The 20380-nt window shown below is 36.1% G+C and overlaps 1 protein-coding gene across 1 annotated transcript; it reads left to right on the plus strand.

Moving 5' to 3' along the window:
• The first annotated feature begins 12171 nt into the window (after positions 1 to 12171).
• Positions 12172 to 14000, plus strand: LOC138858169 (uncharacterized). Its single transcript, XM_070112698.1, has one exon. It carries the CDS (start codon positions 12895 to 12897, stop codon positions 13510 to 13512), a length of 618 nt encoding a protein of 205 aa, XP_069968799.1. The 5' UTR covers positions 12172 to 12894; the 3' UTR covers positions 13513 to 14000.
• The last annotated feature ends 6380 nt before the right edge of the window (positions 14001 to 20380 follow it).

Genomic DNA, 20380 nt, shown 5'->3' on the forward strand with positions numbered 1-20380 from the left:
GCATATATCGGCCAATATGTGAGTTATTTTTAAAAAAATTGAGCCAGCGTGTTTTTCTAATAACGGCATCTAAGAGCCTAAAATGAATGAAACCGGGTGAAGACTTGCCCTAGCCCCATGTAACTTACATCAGGATTTTCAAAAAATCTGGCTGACTAAACTGCACATATATTGGTAATGGCATGTGAGGTACCTTAATGAAACGCAGAGAACGTCTTTTTCTATAAATAATATGTAGTAATGCCAAAAATAGATAAAATCGGGTAAGTACTACCCCTATCTCATATGTTTTTATGTACATATTGATCCATGAGTAAGATATCTGTGCAAAATTACCATTAACAAGTAAGGAAGGGCCAAGTTCGGATGTAACCGAACATTTTATACTCTCGCAAAGTTAAATGTATACTCATTTGAGATATCTTTATATATTATATTTTAATAATTAGAAGTAGGATTTGTTGCCTTAGTTATTTAGTCACTCACAGTGTAAATAATTAGAGCAATTTGTAAACTAAATTTACTCAAATTATGAGCAATCGTTCTTGGGTTTTTGGATAGGCTTATAATTGATTTTATATAGAATGCATTTCAACTGTATTGAGATGAAGAGTATGAAAATAAATCGTTTTTGGACAATGAATAAAATTTTTTATTTATTATATCGATATTATTATACATGTTTAGCTTAAAAATAATATATTATATATTAAAAACTTTAAAAATTATATTAAATATTATATTAATTTGTATATAATGTTTACAATATTAAACATAAATTTTTATAGAGATTCTTATACATATATCCAAATTATATTTCTTTTCTCCTTATAATATTTAATTTCTATCATATATTTATACAATGATGTCATATATAATAACAAATCTATACCTATAAAATTCTTTGTCTGTCTGTCTGTCTGTCTGTCTGTTCCGGGTAATCTCCGAAACGGCTGACCGATTTTAATGAAATTTTGCAGACATGTAAAGGAAGCCTTTGGGAGTAACATAGGATATATTTTATGTAAATAAACGCAGTTTGCTTTTTTAGTTGAGTTACCAAACGATGAGACATGAACTAAAAGATAGAATTATTGTTTAATAACGAAATATATTGATATGGACAAATAGTATTTCCATTTGTAGTTAGAAGTTTGCAAAGACGTTTACAACAGAAACTGTCACAGGTGAAGATGGATACCCATTTTATAGACGTCGATCACCTAAAAATGGCGGCAGACAAGCATCAATTCAGTCACGGACGAAGACTTTTAATATCGACAATCGGTGGATTGTTCCTTTTTCACCAGTATTATTACGAGCATTTAAGGCACATATCAATGTCGAACTTTGCAATAGTGTCAAGTCTATAAAGTATATATGCAAATACGTCAATAAACAATACGTCTCTCTAAAAAACACGTTTTAACTTATACTTAATTGTTTAATTTATTAATAATAAAAAACCAAATGCGTACGATTGATGAATACACATAGAATTTTTCTTTATTATTACAAGGTAGTACATATCGTTAATTGTTCATTTAAACTATTAAATCATAATTTATTCATAAAAATTGGATAGTTCTAACTCGGACAAAGTCGCAGGTTTCAGCTATAGGTAATAGTTTTACGAACGATTATGCATCATTTGTATTGAAATTGACACGGACTAAATATGAATGTCACGAATTTTGGAGAGATTATTCAAGGATTTGCAACAACGCAGACGAAGTCGCGGGTATCAGCTAGTTATACATATAATTTAAATTTTCTTAATTAGATTATTTACATATTTTTCTTAAAATTTTCTTAAAAACTACTGTCAAAATTGTTATACCATTCTAATTCGATTATATTTGGAAAAAAAAAAATGAAGAACTATTGCACTAAGTCTGAAAACTTTAATTCGAAATAGAGACACAAATACTGTCATAATAGCTGTGTACTGTCTCAAATGTAATTGCATTAACACGGGAAGAATCCATTTTTGAAAATGCCCAATCAATATGTGTACCGGCAGGTGTAGTTGAATATTCTGCACCAAGCAGGGAACTAAAGTTTTTTTCTTGGAGCAGATTTCTTATTGCAGTCCTTGTAGACATTAAACAAATGTTTAAATCTCCAATAATTAGCACATTTTGATTGCCGAACTCAGAAATAAGGACTCCCTGAAGTTCTACAATTAAATGTCTGACCGAGAAAGTTGAATTCCTATATAGAACCAGAATATTAATATTGAAACATTTAAACAAAACCGCTTCTAAAACTTTGCGGCCTGAATAATCTTTCTTTACAGCCTTTGGTTCTATAGAGCGAGCAATACTATGCTTTGCATATATTACAATATAATGCCCCGTTTATTTCAGTTGCTTGTTTCCGTGCTATCTATCTTCAGCTCGTTAATTGGAGTAAATTCTGGTATATCAAAATTTTCGTACGGATAACTCCAAGTTTCTACAAAACATAAAATATCTGAAGATAACATCAAAAAGTCGCTTTTTATATCATTAATGTGAGCGTGAAGACATTGAACATTATGGAATAAAATTTAATGTTCTGATGTTCGGGAAATCATAAAATTGAAACTTGTTGTCAGAGCTTTATTTGGGTTCAATTCCCCCAGTTCCCTGAATACAGGATCCGATTCAGAAAATTTGTTAGGAGGAACCAAATTTCCTATGATGAATAGACCTTCTGCAGAAGTAGCACGACTGCAAGCGACATATATTGAAGCTCTACGCATTCTGGGTCGAGTATGAACTACAACTTTATTATATGTGGCACCCTGGGTTTTATGAATAGTTCTTCTCTCAGCCGGAACAACTGGAAACTGATTTCTTTCAATTGAAATTTGTTCATTTCTTTTATACTGATTTTAGACTGATGAGATTTTAGAACTTTTTCAATTGGTGTTTAACAACTTTCTAAAGGAAGAGGCTTTTTCGCTCGTGCTATCAAACCAACAGAAGGTTCCAAAAATTTAATCCACAGAGTTATTGGAAAAGAACAATGGAAACCAATTTGCATAAGTTGTCCAGCTGCCTCATTAAACAAGCCATCACTCGTGTTTATATTCACTATAATCATATATTTGGCGGAGGCTTTTAGTGTCAGCTCCTGCGTTTCAGAAGTTTTGGAAAGTTCAACTCTTTCCAAAATATTATCATTTTCATTTATACCAATTCCTTTAACTGAGTCTTTTGCAGTTGAAAGGAAAGCTTCTGTTGGGATTCGACTGAGCTTAAGGGAATTGAAATTATTTGTCTCTTCATTGGATTAAAATAAATGTATGGCATCATCGGGAACTTCTTCGAAATTAACTACTCGAGTTTCAATGAGTGATATGTCCTCATTTGTCATAGTACCAGATGCCATATGATTTAATGCAATTGCAAAGGCCTGATCCACCCGTTGTCTCATTATCTCTGTTAATTCAAAGTATTTAAACAACTCCTACAAAGGGGAACCAACTAAAGTGCTGTATGCATCATTGGGATTAGAAGAGAATATCCATCTATCTCCAACAGGTGAGATTTTCTTCAAATCACCAAACACTATGATCGGTATACCACCGAAGGGGCTGTCTGTTTTGAAAATTTGTTTTAATCTCGCATCAACAGAGCGAAACATACGAGCACCTACCATCGATATTTCATCAATTATGATTAATTTTAAATCGATAAGTCTGGAATACAATGAATTAACTGTGTCATTGCTAAGTGGCCTCAACTCTCTATTCAACTGATTAACAGGTAAAGAGAATATTTAATGAAGGGTCATTCCACCTATTCCGAATGCTGCTTTACCCGTAGGTGCGCAAAGAAGAACTTTTAAGGAACTTGGAGTGGATCCAGGTGTAGAATTGTAACGATGGTTAAGAGCTTGATATATTGCAGATATCAAACGACTCTTTCCTACACCTGCACCGCCGCCAATGAACTCATAAAATGGGAGATTTGTTTTTAGGTGGTGCATCAAATGTGTCAAATAGGTTCTTTGCTTTGTATTTAGACTTTGAACTAAAGAAAATAATTCCTCAACTGGAATTAAAGGGGGTAGTTTAATAAGTCTAATATTGCAATCAGATTCAGTGCCATTATCTGTTGAATCTTCACCATGCAAGTCCAGCAAATTTATATTTGGGTTTATTTTTGGAAGTGCCAATACTCTGAACTCATTTTCCACGATAGGTAGTTCATTTTGAGCACCTTCCTCCATTATTTATACCTAGATGCAAAATCAGCTAAACAAAGAGTTTCTAACTGATCGGATCTTTGAACATAACGGTCTAAAATACCGGCTACGAATATTTCAGTCGAACCTGAAGGTTCTGAAGTTCTGCTCTAGGTTTTACCATTCGAACACGTTCCTCAGGTCGAGAGGAATTTATAAATATTTCTGCATTACTTGCTTCCGAAAGATGGATCCCAATGCAGCAATATACTGCTTCTTGTGCAGATATTTCTGTGCCTAATATAAATTTGTGACCTATATGTTTAAGTTTTTGCTTAATAGTATAATTTCCAGCATTTACCTCTGATATAGCTTCATTTAAGAGCCTAGAAATTCCCCTGTTAGACTTGTTAATATAATTAATTATATATGAACAGCAAGCATATGCATCCAGTATATATTGGATATCCATATTTGCTCTATGGAGTTCCAAAATCAGAGGGTTATAAATGTTTATAAAACGATCCTGTAATTTTCTTTTTAGAAAAATTTTGGGTTTTGTTAAACTTGACCTAAGGGCTACCAAATAGTCATCAAAAGACTTATTCTACTATCAGATAAGAAGTGTTCAAAATATTTTAAATTAGAAATAGTAGTCATATTTGAATTTAAAACGTTTTGAATTTTGAAAAGTTTTCCTTGTGTCTTTCTGAATTTTGACCTGTTTCTGTAAGAGGTAACAGTATTTGCGTTGAAGGCATTGGTGGATATGGTATACCAAAACGACAAAACTGTTGTCTTCTTATTTCCCTAGTACAAGACCGACTGTGATTATGCTTTTGATAACCCAAATAATTTTCTAAGTGGCTGATCGAACCATCGGTAGAAATATAATTGTCAATAAAACTAATGACATCAGGGAATGTCTGAGGATCTTGAAGGTTGATCCTGGGAGCATTATTAAGCCAATACATGCCATGTACATGCGGGGAACCTCTCTGTTGAAACTCCACTCTCCAGTAGAAATTTGTAACAAAATGCTCTCTAAAAATGCCGGCGTTATCTTTAAAAAGCTTGAGAATTTGTCGATAGCGGTAGTCAAAATATCTAGCTCAAGTAACCGCGTCTGACCGAATTAAGCGATATCTATCTTGGGTTGTTAAACTGTTGGCTTCCTCTTCCGAAATATTTTTAGAATCAACAGTTTTAGAGAGGATGACCAAAAGCTCAACCCACTGAAATTCTGCAGCCGATAAAGTGCTAAAGAAGGTTGGAAGCCCAAATTGGCGAATCATAGCGATTGCCTTTTTCTTCTCAGCTTCCCAGTGCGCAGGTGAGGATCTAACGCCTTTCAAAACCTTGTAACCATCATCGTGTCGAATCAAGTTGTGAACAAAGTTTTCATTTAATAGATTTTGGGCCGTAACTCATTTGCGACCTGAAAAGTTTCTAAGGCAAATGGATGTACTATTCTTAATTTTTAGCAGTTCTAATTTTTTATAATCATAGAACAACTTTGGAATGATACACGCTCTTCTGTCAAAACGGCGAATTTCAGAACGTATTATCTTGCTGCCTTATGTTTCAGAGCATGTACGTTTCTGCCCAACGTATATTGTTCCAAATGACAACTCTTTTTTAATGATGTCAAATGGGGTTTGTCCTTCACCTGGCGCTATAACTAACCGGTTATAGTCTAAGTTTTCTTCAGGAATATGGTCCAAAAGAGTTTCTTGACCGCCTGGATTTAGCTCTGAAAGTAAAAGACCCGTGGGAATATTATTACCTGAGGGATTATCATGAGAAGTTTGTGCTGCATAAAAAGATTGAACTAATCGGGAATCCTCTGCAGATGGAACAAACGGAACTTCTTCTTGGTTATTAAATTCTGATATCCAGTTTTCATTAATATGTATATTGTGCTCCCGATACAGAGAGGTATTCACTCAGAACTGCAAAGCTTCCATAATCTTTGCGGGGCGTATGGTATCGATCATGTAATCATGATTGTATTCCAAACGCCTTCTTAGGTGAATTTGTATAACATGAGCTTCATCAAAGGACCTTGGTAGAGATGTCACAATATTGTTAACAGAAATTGGTGTATTAACAACAGCACCTTTGAGCAAACTCTGACCTTGATATCCTAACGCACATTTTGTCATAAACGGCTATTTAGGCATTATGAGACGTTCTTCAATTGGGGTTAAACCTTTCAAACAATCCGGTATTTCAGAAAAGTCTAGACCGTTAGCTAAACATATTTCTGGAACGTTCCTTTTAACAATCGCATTTTTGCAAGTAGCACAAAAATTGTAATTTCCATCTTCTGAAGGAAATTTTTGCATTAAAAAGAAGGCGGATGCAGCATTCGGGTGACCTTGCGCAATAGTTTCGAAATTTAATTTGCGAACTTGGTGTGAAAACCATAAGCCGCCGCAGCAAATACATATTTCAGTAGGGCCCTTACTTATATTTTGTAAATAAATGTTTTTGAAATCTGTTAAATTGCCACTATTATCAGTTTCTATAACATTATTTTCTCTCGTTAATCGGATTCGTTGGGACTGCTTTTGGTTTTCAATTTGTCGATCTAAATTCCTATACTCTGGATTTCTTGCGCGAAGTTCTCTATGATCCCTAGTGTTCCTACTTTGTTCATCATAACGTACCTCAGGATTTTCCCGACGAAACCTATGACATCGAGTATTTCTTATTTGCTCTTCAGAGCGAATTTGGGGATCTTGCCGCCTTGTTCTATGTTGAACAGTATTTGTAACTTGTTCAACAGATCGAACCTCGGGGTCTTCACGCCGAAACCTATGACCTCGAGTATTTGCTTTGCTCTTCAGAGCGGATTTGGGGACTTAGACGTCTTGGCCGATGTCGAACAGTATTTAAATTTTGTTCAAAAGACCGTACATCGAGATTTTCCCGCCTGATTCTATGTTGATTTGTATTGATAATTAGTTCGAACAGACGTACATCAGAATCTAACCTGCGATTAACGTGACTTACAGTATTTTGTGACTGCTCGCTATCTCTAAATAAAGAGTTTGCACGAAGAACTCTCATACGTCTTCTATTCTGAAGACGACTTAGTAATATAGATTTTCTACTTAATCTAGGCATAATTAATTAATAATAAATGATTTAATGTATAAAATACTTATAGATAATACTTTTATAATTCAGTCCGTCCGGGTGTAAAAAGTCGGATCCTAGGTGCTGCTCTCTTTCACTGTTATTTCTTGCAAGTCTTTGCTATGACTTCTTTCCTGTTCGGTGTATAGGTACTATGGTATACTGGTGCACATATGTATATGTGTTTGCTCGCCACTGAATTTAATATTTTTGTTCACACAGCTTACGTTCTTTTGTATACCTATATATTACTTACATATTCACAAACATAAATTACATAATATTTAGTTATATTTATATTTTAGAAATTATTAGTTTATTTCATTGTATTGAGTACTCGGAAAACCCCTCCGTAAATTGCTTTTGTCTAACACTTTTAAAACAGTGCCTATTTTGAAATGTCTGCCCATGAAGGCTAAATTAACAATAACTTACGTATTATCAAGTATGGTATACACTCTTGAGTTTACAGTTTACCTCCTGACCTTCATATTAAAATGTGACGTAAAACTGAAATAATAGACAATAGCATTTAAACCGATGGGGTCGCAGTTTATCTATAACCACATAAAAAGGGTCTTTAGCCCTTTTAATACTGCACTACTAATATTAATTTCATGCGATTTTTTCTAGAAAAATATTTTTTCTCTATACAAAGTCCAGCACTCTAAGAAACTTTTTTACATTGTTGTCTGGTATATTTTGTAATAAGTTCAACATGATGGTTGAGAAAATATATCTATCTACTGATTATCACCAAATTTTAGAAGAAATATATTTAAATAGAAATCTATATCTATCTCGATTAGTTTTAGGTGATGCAAACAACCGTTTGGTGAACAAAATTATACTCTGTTGCAACATGTTGCGAAAGTATAAAAATGTTGCGAAGGAATTCAACATTCATTATTCGATTATTATTTGGTATCTTATTAACTTATGCTATTGATCATAGATTTATTTAGTGTCAATTTTATATTTTTCTCGGAAATGTTAACTTCAATAAAAATAAGCTATTTAACTCAAACATAATATATGTGATATAAACTGAACCAAAGGGGTTAAATTTTATATGAGGGTATATGAGGTTGCTGTTGTACCAAAGGAGCGGAAGGTCTAGACCAGTTTCATTCATATGCAACGATATACCACGTTATTTTTAAGAAAAACTGTCCATTTAAATTCATTAAATTATCAAACTAACGAAAGCTAGTAAGGAAGGGCTAAGTTCGGATGTAACCGAACATTTTATACTCTTGCAAAGTCAAATAGTATAATCGTTTGAAATTTCTTTGTGGATTGACTGATATTTTCGGTAGAAGGTCAACTATAGGCACTGGGGTCCACATATTTAGTACTTAGGGGCTTGAACAGTTTTGGTTCGATTTAGACAATTTTTGGCCACAAGAAGGCATACTTTAATCGCATTATTCACGCAAAGCTTTATCTCGATACAGTCATTGTTGCCTGATTTGAATAGTGCAAAGTGAAAGAATTAGATGAAATTGAAAATGGTGTTATATGGGAAATAGGCGTGGCTTTAGTCCGATTTCGCCCATTTTCGCACTATGACAAATATGAAAAGAACGTTACGCACCGAATTTGGTTAAAATCGGTTAAGCAGATCTCAAGATATGGGGTTTCACCTAAAAGTGGGCTGTGCCACGCCCACTGTCTAATTTTGAACGCGGTTCCTATAAAGTCATCTCATACCATCCTTGAAATAAAATTTAATGTGTCTGGCGTGTTTAGTGCTTGATTAGTGCTTTTAGTAGTTTTTAACAGTACCGTTATATGGGGAGTGGGCGGAGTTGCCACCCGATTTCACTCATTTTCACACTGTAGGTATGATTCTAAAAGCATTTGCTTCCAGTGAATTTTGTTATTATTGCGTTAGCGGTTTAGGAGATATGCACATTAAACCTATTAGGGGCGGGACCACGCCCACTTTAAAAAAAAAATTTAAATGCAGATGCCCCTCCCTATTGTGATCCTGTATACATTATAAGAGTCTTGTATCTTGTTGTGGAGCTTAGTTTTGGCAATTTATTTGTTTTTGAATAATAGCGTTTTGTGGGCGTGGTCCGATTACGCCCATCTGCAATACCAACCGTCTCACGGTATCAAGAAATATGTCTACCAAGTTTCATAAAGATATCTAAATTTTTACTCAAGTTAGCGCTTGCACGGACGGACAGACGGACGGACAGTCACCCGGATTTCAACTCGTCTCTTCATCCTGATCATTTATATATATATAACCCTATATCTAACTCGATTAGTTTTAAGTGATACAAACAACCGTTAGGTAAACAAAACTATTATACTCTGTAGCAACAGGGTGCGAGAGTATAAAAATTATACCATAAGAAGTATATGTGAGCTGGAAAATTCGTGGATCGATTTCGCCAAACGGAAGTTTTAATTTTTTACATAAAATATGTTGGATTCAAAGGATTATAAAAAAAAATATTAATACTCACTGACCGACATATTCGGCATAAAACTGGTTGGAATAACAAAAAGCATTATAAGTAGTATATGGAAGTTGAGGGTAGTATTAACCCGATTTTATCAATTTTTGCCAATACCACATACTACTAACATTCCACAGACTAATAAAATGCTCCCACTGTTTCATTAAGGCACCTCTTATACCATCACTAATCATATGGAGTAAAGTCAGACGAATGTTAAAAAATCCTGATATTAGTTATATGGGGGCTAGGTAAAATTTTCGCCCGATTTCATCCATTTTATTTGAGATAACTCACATATTGCCCGATATACGCGGTATAAAGTCACCCGGAAGTTCAAAACTCTGTATATTAGGTATATGAGGGCTAAAGGAAGTATTGATCCGATTCAACCCATTTTTGAAACAAAGACATACTATTATCGATAGTTTCATTTATTTATTCTAGTATATGAATTTCAATTATATATATTACACATTGACCGATAATTTCGGTAAAAGTCAACTATAGGCACTGGGGTCCATATATTCAGTACCTAGGGCCTTAAATTGTTTAGACAATTTTTGGTCACAAGGTGGCAAACGTGACGCATTATTCACGCAAAGTTTTACCCCGATATAATAATTGTTGCTTGATTTGCAAATTGTAAAGTGAAAGCATCAAATGGAATTTAAAATGGTGTTATATGGGAAATAGGCGTGGTTGTGGTCCGATTTCGCCCATTATCGCACCATAACATAATAGTATGAAAATAATGTTATGTGTCGAATTTGGTTTAAATCATATAAACGGATCCCAAGATATGGGTTATCACCTAAAAGTGGGCGGTGCCACGCCCACCGAATATTTCGAACGCGGTTTCTATGAAGTCATCTCATACCATCCTAGAAATAAAATTTAATGTCTCTGAGTTGTTTAGTGCTTGGTTTATCGCGCTTTTATTATTTTTTAACGGTACCGTTATATGGGAAATGGGAGGGCGTCACCCGATTTCATCCATTTTCACACTGTAGCTAGAAGTGGTAAAAGCATTTGCTTCCAGTGCATTTTGTTATTATAGCATTAGCAGTTTAGAAGATATGCACATTAAACCTATTAGGGGCGGGACCACGCCCAATTAAAAAAAAAGTACAACTGCAGATGCAGATAACATTAACAATTGTGTTTCCTGAACCACACAAGGCTTTGACTCACCCAAATAGCGACAATTTTATTTGTTGACGAAGCCATTAAGCCAGAAATGGCCCTCATCTGAAAAGGCTATATTCCGGCTTCAGTTCTTGTGCCAACACAATCTTATATGGATGCAGAGCCAAACCCAAACGAAAACTTCGCCATGTTGTCGTCGCAGAGAGACCCAACTATGCAGAAAGACGTTGAACCGACTGATTCGGATTGGCTTCAACACCGGCCTGAACGGCAGCGCTATTTCCTTCACTATATGATTTTGCTTGACGGAAGGTGGCACACTATCATGGTGATTATAATCGTTTTCGTATTTTGTAATTAGGCGTTGAATAGCGTGCGCAGAAGGAGCATTGTCACGACCGTGTTTTGCGCGAAGAGCTCTTCATAAACGATTTTCGTTATTTGCTTTTTTTACTCTTGAAACTTGTTGCGACAGAGTATCTGTTCACCTAACGGTTGTTTGTATCACCTAAAACTAATCGAGTTAGATATAGAGTTATATATATTTATAAATGATCAGGAGGAAGAGACGAGTTGAAATCCGGGTGACTGTCTGTCCGTCCGTCCGTGCAAGCTGTAACTTGAGTACAAATTGAGATATCTCTATGAAACTTGGTACACATTTATTGGTACCGTAAGACGGTTGGTATTGCAGATGGGCGTAATCGGACGACTGCCACGCCCACAAAACGCCATTAATCAAAAACAAATAAATTTCCATAACTAAGCTCCACAACAAGATACAAGAATCTTATTTGGTATACAGTTTTTTTTAAGTGGGCGTGGTCCCGCACCTAATAGGTTTAATGTGCATATCTCCTAAACCGCTAATGCTATAACAACAAAATTCAAAAATCAAATGTTTTTAGAACCTCTACCTACAGTGTGAAAATAGTTGAAATCAGGTGGCAACTCCGCCCACTCCCCATATAACGGTACTGTTAAAAACTACTAAAAGCGCGATAAATCAAGCACTAAACACGCCAGAGACATTAAATTTTTCCTCTGGGATGGTATGAGATGAGTTTATTGGAACCGCGTTCAAAATTAGACAGTAGGCGTGGCAGTGCCCACTTTTACTCTTATCAAACAAGTCTCACCTGAGATTGTACAGAAGTACGCACCCCAAGGCATTAATTGGAAGTTTATCCCCCCAAGCGCTCCTCATATGGGTGGTTTATGGGAATCAGCTGTAAAAAGCTTCAAATCCCACTTCAAAAAAGTAGCTGGAAACTACAAGTTTAATTATGAAGAATTCTCGACCTTATTAATTCGAATTGAAGCCGTACTCAATTCACGGCCAATCACAATCCTCTCGCAAGATCCCTCCGATTTCACCGCCCTAACTCCTGGGCATTTTCTCAAAGGAGCACCCATTCTGGCCATACCTGAGCCAGACGTGGAGTCGCTATCCTTATTAAACCGATGGGAAAGAATCAAAATTCTCCATCACAATTTTAGCCGCCGATGGAAAGAAGATTATCTAAAGGACCTCCACAAGAGGTACCGCTGGAAAGCTCCAGAAAAGGCGCCGAAGCTTGGAGATTGCGTGCTAGTACACGATGATTGTCTCCCCCCTACCGAATGGCGGCTTGGCCGCATAGAAAACCTTCACCATGGTTCCGACGGTCACATCCGAGTAGTCGATCTCCGTACGCAAACCGGAACACTAACTAGACCGCTCGTAAAGCTATGCTTTTTACCCACAGCCGATAATACCGAACAAACGTAAATAATAACCCGATAAGAACCAAAAACCGCTAAAATTAATAAATCAAAAAAAACCTAAATCCGGTAAAAGGTCGATCGAACAAACGACCCATTTATGCCACTTAACGTGGCCCAAATTTCCAACACAAGCATGCGACAAACTTATAATCTAAATAACTTTTTTCCCATATAGATCATTATGGACGGAAATGCACCAACACCAACGCCAGCAATACGTTCGGCCGTTAATGTGCCACGCCCTGGGGCAAATCCTGCACCCCGAACTACGGCTACCACAGCCCCTCCAATCGCTCCAAGTAGTGGCACGCGGCCACTACCCCCGTCAACATCGCTGTCCGCGGAGCAGCACCGCCTCCGATGCCCGCTATGTCGTCGCCCACACCGGTTGCAACATTGCGGCATATTTAAAGGTATGCCACCAGTCCAACGACAGCAAATCGCCCAGGCACATGGACACTGCCTGAATTGTCTGGCGCACACCCATGCAACAACCGCATGTGAGTCAAGGGGGCTTTGTCAGATGTGCGGTGAGCAACATCACACACTCCTTCACCGTACCGCGAGGCGCGACAATGGTCGACTAACTGCCTCCCATCGCCGCGGCGTAGTCAGGCGACTCCCAAGGCAGGCATCAGCACGACCCCGCCGATCGGCACCCCCTCCGGAGCCACGTTCCTGGCGCCCACGCCACGACGCAATTACGCGCCGTAGTCAGCTTAGGCCACAACCCCGCCGTGCCACTGGGCTGAGCAGCGTCGTCTACACGCTGCAACAACTTCAGCGTCTGCTAGGCTAATATTCGCCTAGGGGGGCCGGGATGGCTAAATGAGCCTACGTCGTCCCGAAAACCTACACCAACACACCTCACACATCACTGACACGCAACATTCACCACATCACCTCTCGCAACATTCACCACCTCACCTCACGCAACATACACCTCACACAACGACACTACCACCCAGGATACACAACACACCAGGCGATCACCCCACCAACCATCAACAAAAACCACGGACACTCGAAGCGGCGGCACTCTTTTTTGCGTATCGAAGTCGAAGCGGACACCTCGTCAACGTTGTATTCCCGTCGCAATATAATACATCAGCGGACCTGAGCCGGACAATCCATTTTTTCTCTGTACACATTTACATTTTTTATACATTTTCTTTGCGCTGCGTCGCAAGTGTTTTGGTTTTATTGAGTGGCGTTTAATATTTTAAAACAAAAAATTAATAAAACTGTTGCATTTTTAACACAAAGGAAGTGGTGAGTGTGATTTAATTCCAAGAGGTTGGAATAAAATTATATATAAAAAAATTGTATTTTAAATAATTTAGTTTTTATTAAATAAAAATTTTAAACATAATTGCCCACATATGACTGTGTTATATTTTTGTTTCTGTTCATAATTGTAATATATTGGTGGCTTCAGGTAATTAATCAGTTCTACCGGTGGTTGTAAATTTCCAAAACTATCAAAATATTCTTTATAATTTTTGTTTTTATAGTATGCTACCCAATGAGTACCAGGACAATCAGCATCATCTAAATTAAGAATTCCACATTCTTGTGATTTCGGCTTATTCGGTAAAGAATTTCGCATAAAGACTCCCCTAAAATGTTTCAGATGTTTACAATATTTCATTAAATCAACATCTGTTAATGGTCCTTTGGGTAGCTTTTTTATTAGTTTTTTGGATAGGGTCGTAAAAATAAACCATATCCCTTTTTATATGGCTTAAGGAATAAACCTTTACCCATAGCGATAGATTCCATATATCTATTATGGCGGGTAGCCTCAGCCAATTGCTCCTTTCCATTCTTGATATCATTTATAACTTTTGCTATAGCTGATCCAGCAGATGCTATACCACCAAGTGCACCTAACGCCGTTAAAACAGGAAGGAGTGGTAAAATTCCACCAATTTTTGGGACTGGAATTTTTCTCGGTATGTTAATTTGTTTATTTTTAAAGCTAGACTTTATAGCATCTTGTGAAATTTTATAAGCTTCATTAAATGACTGCGGCTTCTTTTTGTTAAGCATATTGATTCCTTTTTTAACTGCTACCAAAAAACATTTGTTAGATGACACTTTTTTGTTTTTCATCTTTTTACGTTTTTTACATTTAGATGTATTTCTTTTTTTATTTTTTATACCCATTCCAAATTTGAGTTTTGCTTTCATTGCATTTGTAACGAACCAAGCGTTTGCTCGTTCTTTTAAATCACTATTCTTAGATGTAACACGCTGCCAGGCTTTCTCAGATAGAACTTTATCAGCTTGGTGTCTGTTATTTATATCTTTTGCTTGGGAATATGCAATATCATGTTCCCTGCACGCTGCATCCAAAGGATTTATACCCTTATCTCCTCTTTCTAACCGTTGTCTGAGCTTTGTTCCAGGTCCACAAAATTGATATCCGGGTAAATGAAGTTCAATAGGTAAAGAATTAATCAAAATATTTACAAAACCCTGACCAATCTTCTTATGTATTAGACCCATCAGGTGATTTTTTCTTAACAATATGGTTGAGTGTGGATGAGTTTCAATTAAATGATATCTTTATTATAAAAGTGATGGTTTATATTGCTATAAATCTAGTAAACAAAATGAAAGTAGTTAAACAACGTCTCCAACTTAAGGTTAATAATGCCGACAATTATATAAATGTTAAAAATGTTACTAGACATAGTCCACTTTTACCAAATTCCATACGATCTCTAATTGTGGGTCCATCAAATTGTGGAAAAACTAATGTTATGCTCAGTTTAATTGAAAGCCCAAACGGTCTTAATTTCCGAAATATATACATTTATTCAAAATCATTATACCAGCCGAAATATATCTATCTAAAAAGGCTTATTGATCCGATAAAAGGAATAAATCTTTATACATTTAGTGAAAACGTTGATGTTATCAAGCCCACTGAAGCCAAACCGGACTCAATTTTTATATTCGATGATGTAATATGTGGAAAACAAAGTACAATACGAGATTATTTTTGTATGGGTCGTCATAAAAACATTGATTCCTCTTATTTATGTCAAACTTATACAAAAATTCCTAAACACCTAATTTGTGATAATGCCAACATGATTATTGTATTCAAGCAAGATGAAATGAATCTTAAGCATATCTATAATGATCATGTTATTGGAGATATGTTATACAAAACATTTTTAAAAATATGTACTGAATCTTGGAAAAATATATACGGCTTTATTGTTATAAGTAAAGATGATTCTATAAACAATGGTCGATATCGAAAGGGTTTCGATAATTTCATACAATTATAAAACATCCATACAAGCATATAGCAGACCAGATTCTTATCAGATATACAACTGATAGGTAGCAGATTTTTAAACACTCGTTAAAGATCATGGCAAATAAACAGATGACTGTTTTAGCAAATATTGCTAAGACCAGAAAAGTATTAAAAGAAAAAATTAAAAGAATGAAATTGGGAGAATTGGATAGAATAAACTTGTTGGAGGATACATTTAAACCCATTTCAAAACCATTGAAAGCATTAGTTGATAATTTTAAAAACTCTAATAAATATAATGTTACTAATTTTAATGATAATGATGAAATTTGGGAGGCGGACAGTGTAAAAGAAAATGAAGACAGGCTGTAGAAAACCTAAGACAAGTTGAAAAGTATAATGATAATACTACACCAACTGAAAATGATATTTTAAGAAGAATTGAAAAAGACCCTGATCTATGGGAAAGACATAAATTTGTAAAACGCCAGTCTGAAAAACAACTAAATGAAGATTTTAAACGGGTTAAGCTTACTCACACCCATTCACTATTACAAAACATAAAATTGCTTAAAGATCTTAAAATGCTTGATACATTGTATGGCCCGAATAGGGATTCAAATGGTCGATGGCGATTTGGGTACAAACCATTAAAAATTACGTCTAAAGATGCTATACAGATCGGAAAGGAAAAATAGAAAATGACACCAGGTCTGTTTGAGTTAATATTTCATAAAAACCCCCAACATTATAAAAAGTATGATTTGAAGAGTTATCGAGAGATTTTATTAGAAACAAGTGTTCACAAACGTAATTATAACCCAAATAGTCAAATAAAGGGAACAAAATCATTTAAATATCTTTATATTATCAGGAAATTATTCAATTATAATCCACACTCGTTCATAAGTGGTAGAGGTTTATTGAAATCATTCGATAACCGTAAAAATATTTATCAATATTGGGATAACCCTAATGAGTTGGTGGATAGATTGAGATTGCTTATATCTTCAACAAGTGCCGGACATAACAACCATCAAAACGAAATTATATCAATTATTGAAGAGTTGCGAGAAGCATATATTATTAAATAATATGAGTATAAATAAATTTGGTCATTCCTCACTTGGCAATAGTAGGTCAAAAGTGAATCTAGACCGATACAAAAATCTTAATTTGAACAAGAAGAGAATAATTAACCTAGCTGCTCCTATAGAAGATAATGATGCCATTTCGAAAGTATTTTTTTTAGAAACGTTAAATAAGATGAAAAACAAATTAGAACATCAAATCAATGAATTAAATGTAATCCCGAATAATAGTATTAAAAATGATGTATCAACTCTTGAGGATCTAATAGACCAACGAATAAAAGGTGCATGTGGGGAAGAATTACATAATATAAGGTTGTCAAATATCTCCCTTCCGCTTTTTTGCTCTTCATTCAATGCTTTATAAAAAGTGTTACAGTGATCGGATTTAGTTAAGATATGCGCCGTTTTGTTCGATGATCTGTTTCCATCTAGACGGCAGCTTCATAATACCTTCCTCGTAGAAGCTCCCCTCCTTATTTGCGAAGGAATTCGGACAGCCACTTTTCACAAGCCTCTTTTGAGTTCAACTTCACACCACCAAGGGCATTCGCCATGGACAGGAACAGGTGGTAATCACTTGGCGCTACGTCCGGGCTATATGGTGGATGCGATAAAACCTCCCATCTGAGCTCCCGTTGCTGCTGACGAGTCATCAACGAAGTATGTGGTCTGGCGTTGTCGTGGTGGAACACTACACTCTTCCTGTTGGCCAATTCTGGACGCTTCTGGTCGATCGCCTGCTTCAAGCGGTCCAGTTGTTCGCAGTAGGTGGTAGAATTAAGCGTCTGGCCATATAGGAGCAGCTCATAGTGGATGATTCCCTTCCAATCCCACCAAACACACAGCAAAACCTTCCTGGCCGTCAATCCCGGCTGGCCACTGTTTGGGACGATTCACCGGCCTTCGACCACGACCGTTTTCGCTTGATATTGTCGTATGTGATCCATTTTTCGTCGCCAGTCACCATCCGCTTCAAGAATGCGACGAGTTCGTTCCGTTTCAGCAGCATATCGCAGGCATTGATTCGGTCCAGAAGGTTTTTTGCGTCAAATTATGCGGCACCCAAACATCAAACTTTTTTTTGTATCCAGCCTTCTGCAGATGGTTCAAAATGGTTTGATGAATAACTCCCATCTACTGGGCGATGTCACGAGATGCCATATGCCGGTCTAACTCGATGTATTCCATGATTTGATCGGTATTTGTCGTCACAGGTCTTCCGCCGGCTGGCTTATCCATGGTGTCGTTTTCACCGGCTCTGAATCCACCGGTCGAAACCAATCCTCCGCGGTTCGAAGTGATAGAGTACCATCCCCCAAAACACCATTAATCTCACGGAACGTTTCTCTAGCGGATTTGCCTTTAACGAAGGAAAACTTTAAAATAGCGCGAATTTCGGCGTTAGTGAACTCCATGTTTACACGTCTATAACTGTTGAACGCAATATCCAAGCTAATCATGCATAGCGTTGTTTTGTAGGTTATGTCAAGACCTTTCAAATTATGTATAGTGTTGCCAGATACGAGCTCTGTAGCGCTTTGCGGAGATATTTGACAACCTATATATAAATGATCACGATGAAGAGACGAGTTGAAATCCGGGTGACTGTCTGTCCGTCCGTCTGTCCGTCCGTGCGTCCGCGCAAACTGTAACTTAAGTAAAAATTGAGATATCTTTATGAAACTTGGTAGACATATATCTTGGTACTGTGAGACGGTTGGTATTGCAGATGGGCGTAATCAGACCACTACCACGCCCACAAAACGCCATTAATCAAAAACAAATAAATTGCCATAACTAAGCTCCGCAATAAGATACAAGACTGTTATTTGGTTCACAGGATCACAATAGAGAGGGGCATCTGCAGTTAAAAAATAAAAGTGGGCGTGTTCTCGCCTCTAATAGGTTTAATGTGCATATCTCCTAAACCGCTAATGAAATAATAACAAAATTCACTGGAAGCAAATGTTTTTAGATCCTCTACCTACAGTGTGAAAATAGTTGAAATCGGGTGGCAACTCCGCCCACTCCCCATATAACGGTACTGTTAAAAACTACTAAAAGCGCGATAAATCAAGCACTAAACACGCCAGAGACATTACATTTTATCTCTGGGATGGTATGAGATGACTTTATAGGAACCGCGATCAAAATTAGACAATGGGCGTGGCACAGCCCACTTTTAGGTGAAAACTCATATCTTGGGATCTGCTTAACCGATTTCAACCAAATTGGGTGCATAACGTTCTTTTCATATTTTATTATATTGCGAAAATGGGCTAAATCGGACTACAACCACGCCTATTTCCCATATAACACCATTTTCAATTCCATCTGATTCTTTCACTTTCCACTATGCATATCAAGCAACAATGATTATATCGGGGTAAAACTTTGCGTGAATAATACGTTTAATGTATGCCACCTTGTGACCAAAAATTGTCTAAATCGAACCAAAACTGTTCAAGCCCCTAAGTACTAAATATGTGGACCCCAGTGCCTATAGTTGACATTCTACCGAAAATATCAGCCAATCCACAAAGAAATCTCAAACGAGTATACCATTTGACTTTGCGAGAGTATAAAATGTTCGGTTACATCCGAACTTAGCCCTTCCTTACTTGTTAATTGTTTCTGTTAATTGACTGATCATTTTAAAAAATTTCAGAGTTTGTTGTGTATTGTTTATTGTTATTTTCAATTAGTTCGTTTAACTTATTATTTATTAACACTAAATCGTTATTATCTGGGGTTCCTGCTATCCACATTCATAGTGTCCCTAATTCATTTATCCCTATCTTATATCTTGTATCTTTATTTTGTATTTGCTCTAATAAAGTTTCGATAATTTCAATTTCTGGATGTGTATCTGAATCATTAATATATGTTACCTCATTTTCATTATTCCCATGTAAATTATTATATCCGTATTTTTTATTACTATAATTTTTGTCTGAATTTATAAGTTCTCTAAAATAAGTTGAATAAGTAATGTGAAAAATGTCGCCATAGTCATTATATAAAGCTACGTCTCCGTCCACTAATAAGACATAATCTTCTCTTGTATAGTCCACAACGTCCGTCATTGTTTGAACAATCAATATTAGAAATATTAAGGATATCATTTTCTGAAAATATATATTCAAGATTTCATATTATCTTTATGTACTATTCTATTTCTGTAGTTAATTTTAACCTTATTCCATGAATCTTATTTTAATACTTGTTTCTTGTATCTAGACTTTAGCTTATTTCTCTCCTCTATTATTTTTTTTAAGTTATTACATACTCATATA

Source organism: Bactrocera oleae, chromosome X, assembly GCF_042242935.1.
Source record: "Bactrocera oleae isolate idBacOlea1 chromosome X, idBacOlea1, whole genome shotgun sequence".
Lineage (NCBI taxonomy): Eukaryota > Metazoa > Arthropoda > Insecta > Diptera > Tephritidae > Bactrocera > Bactrocera oleae.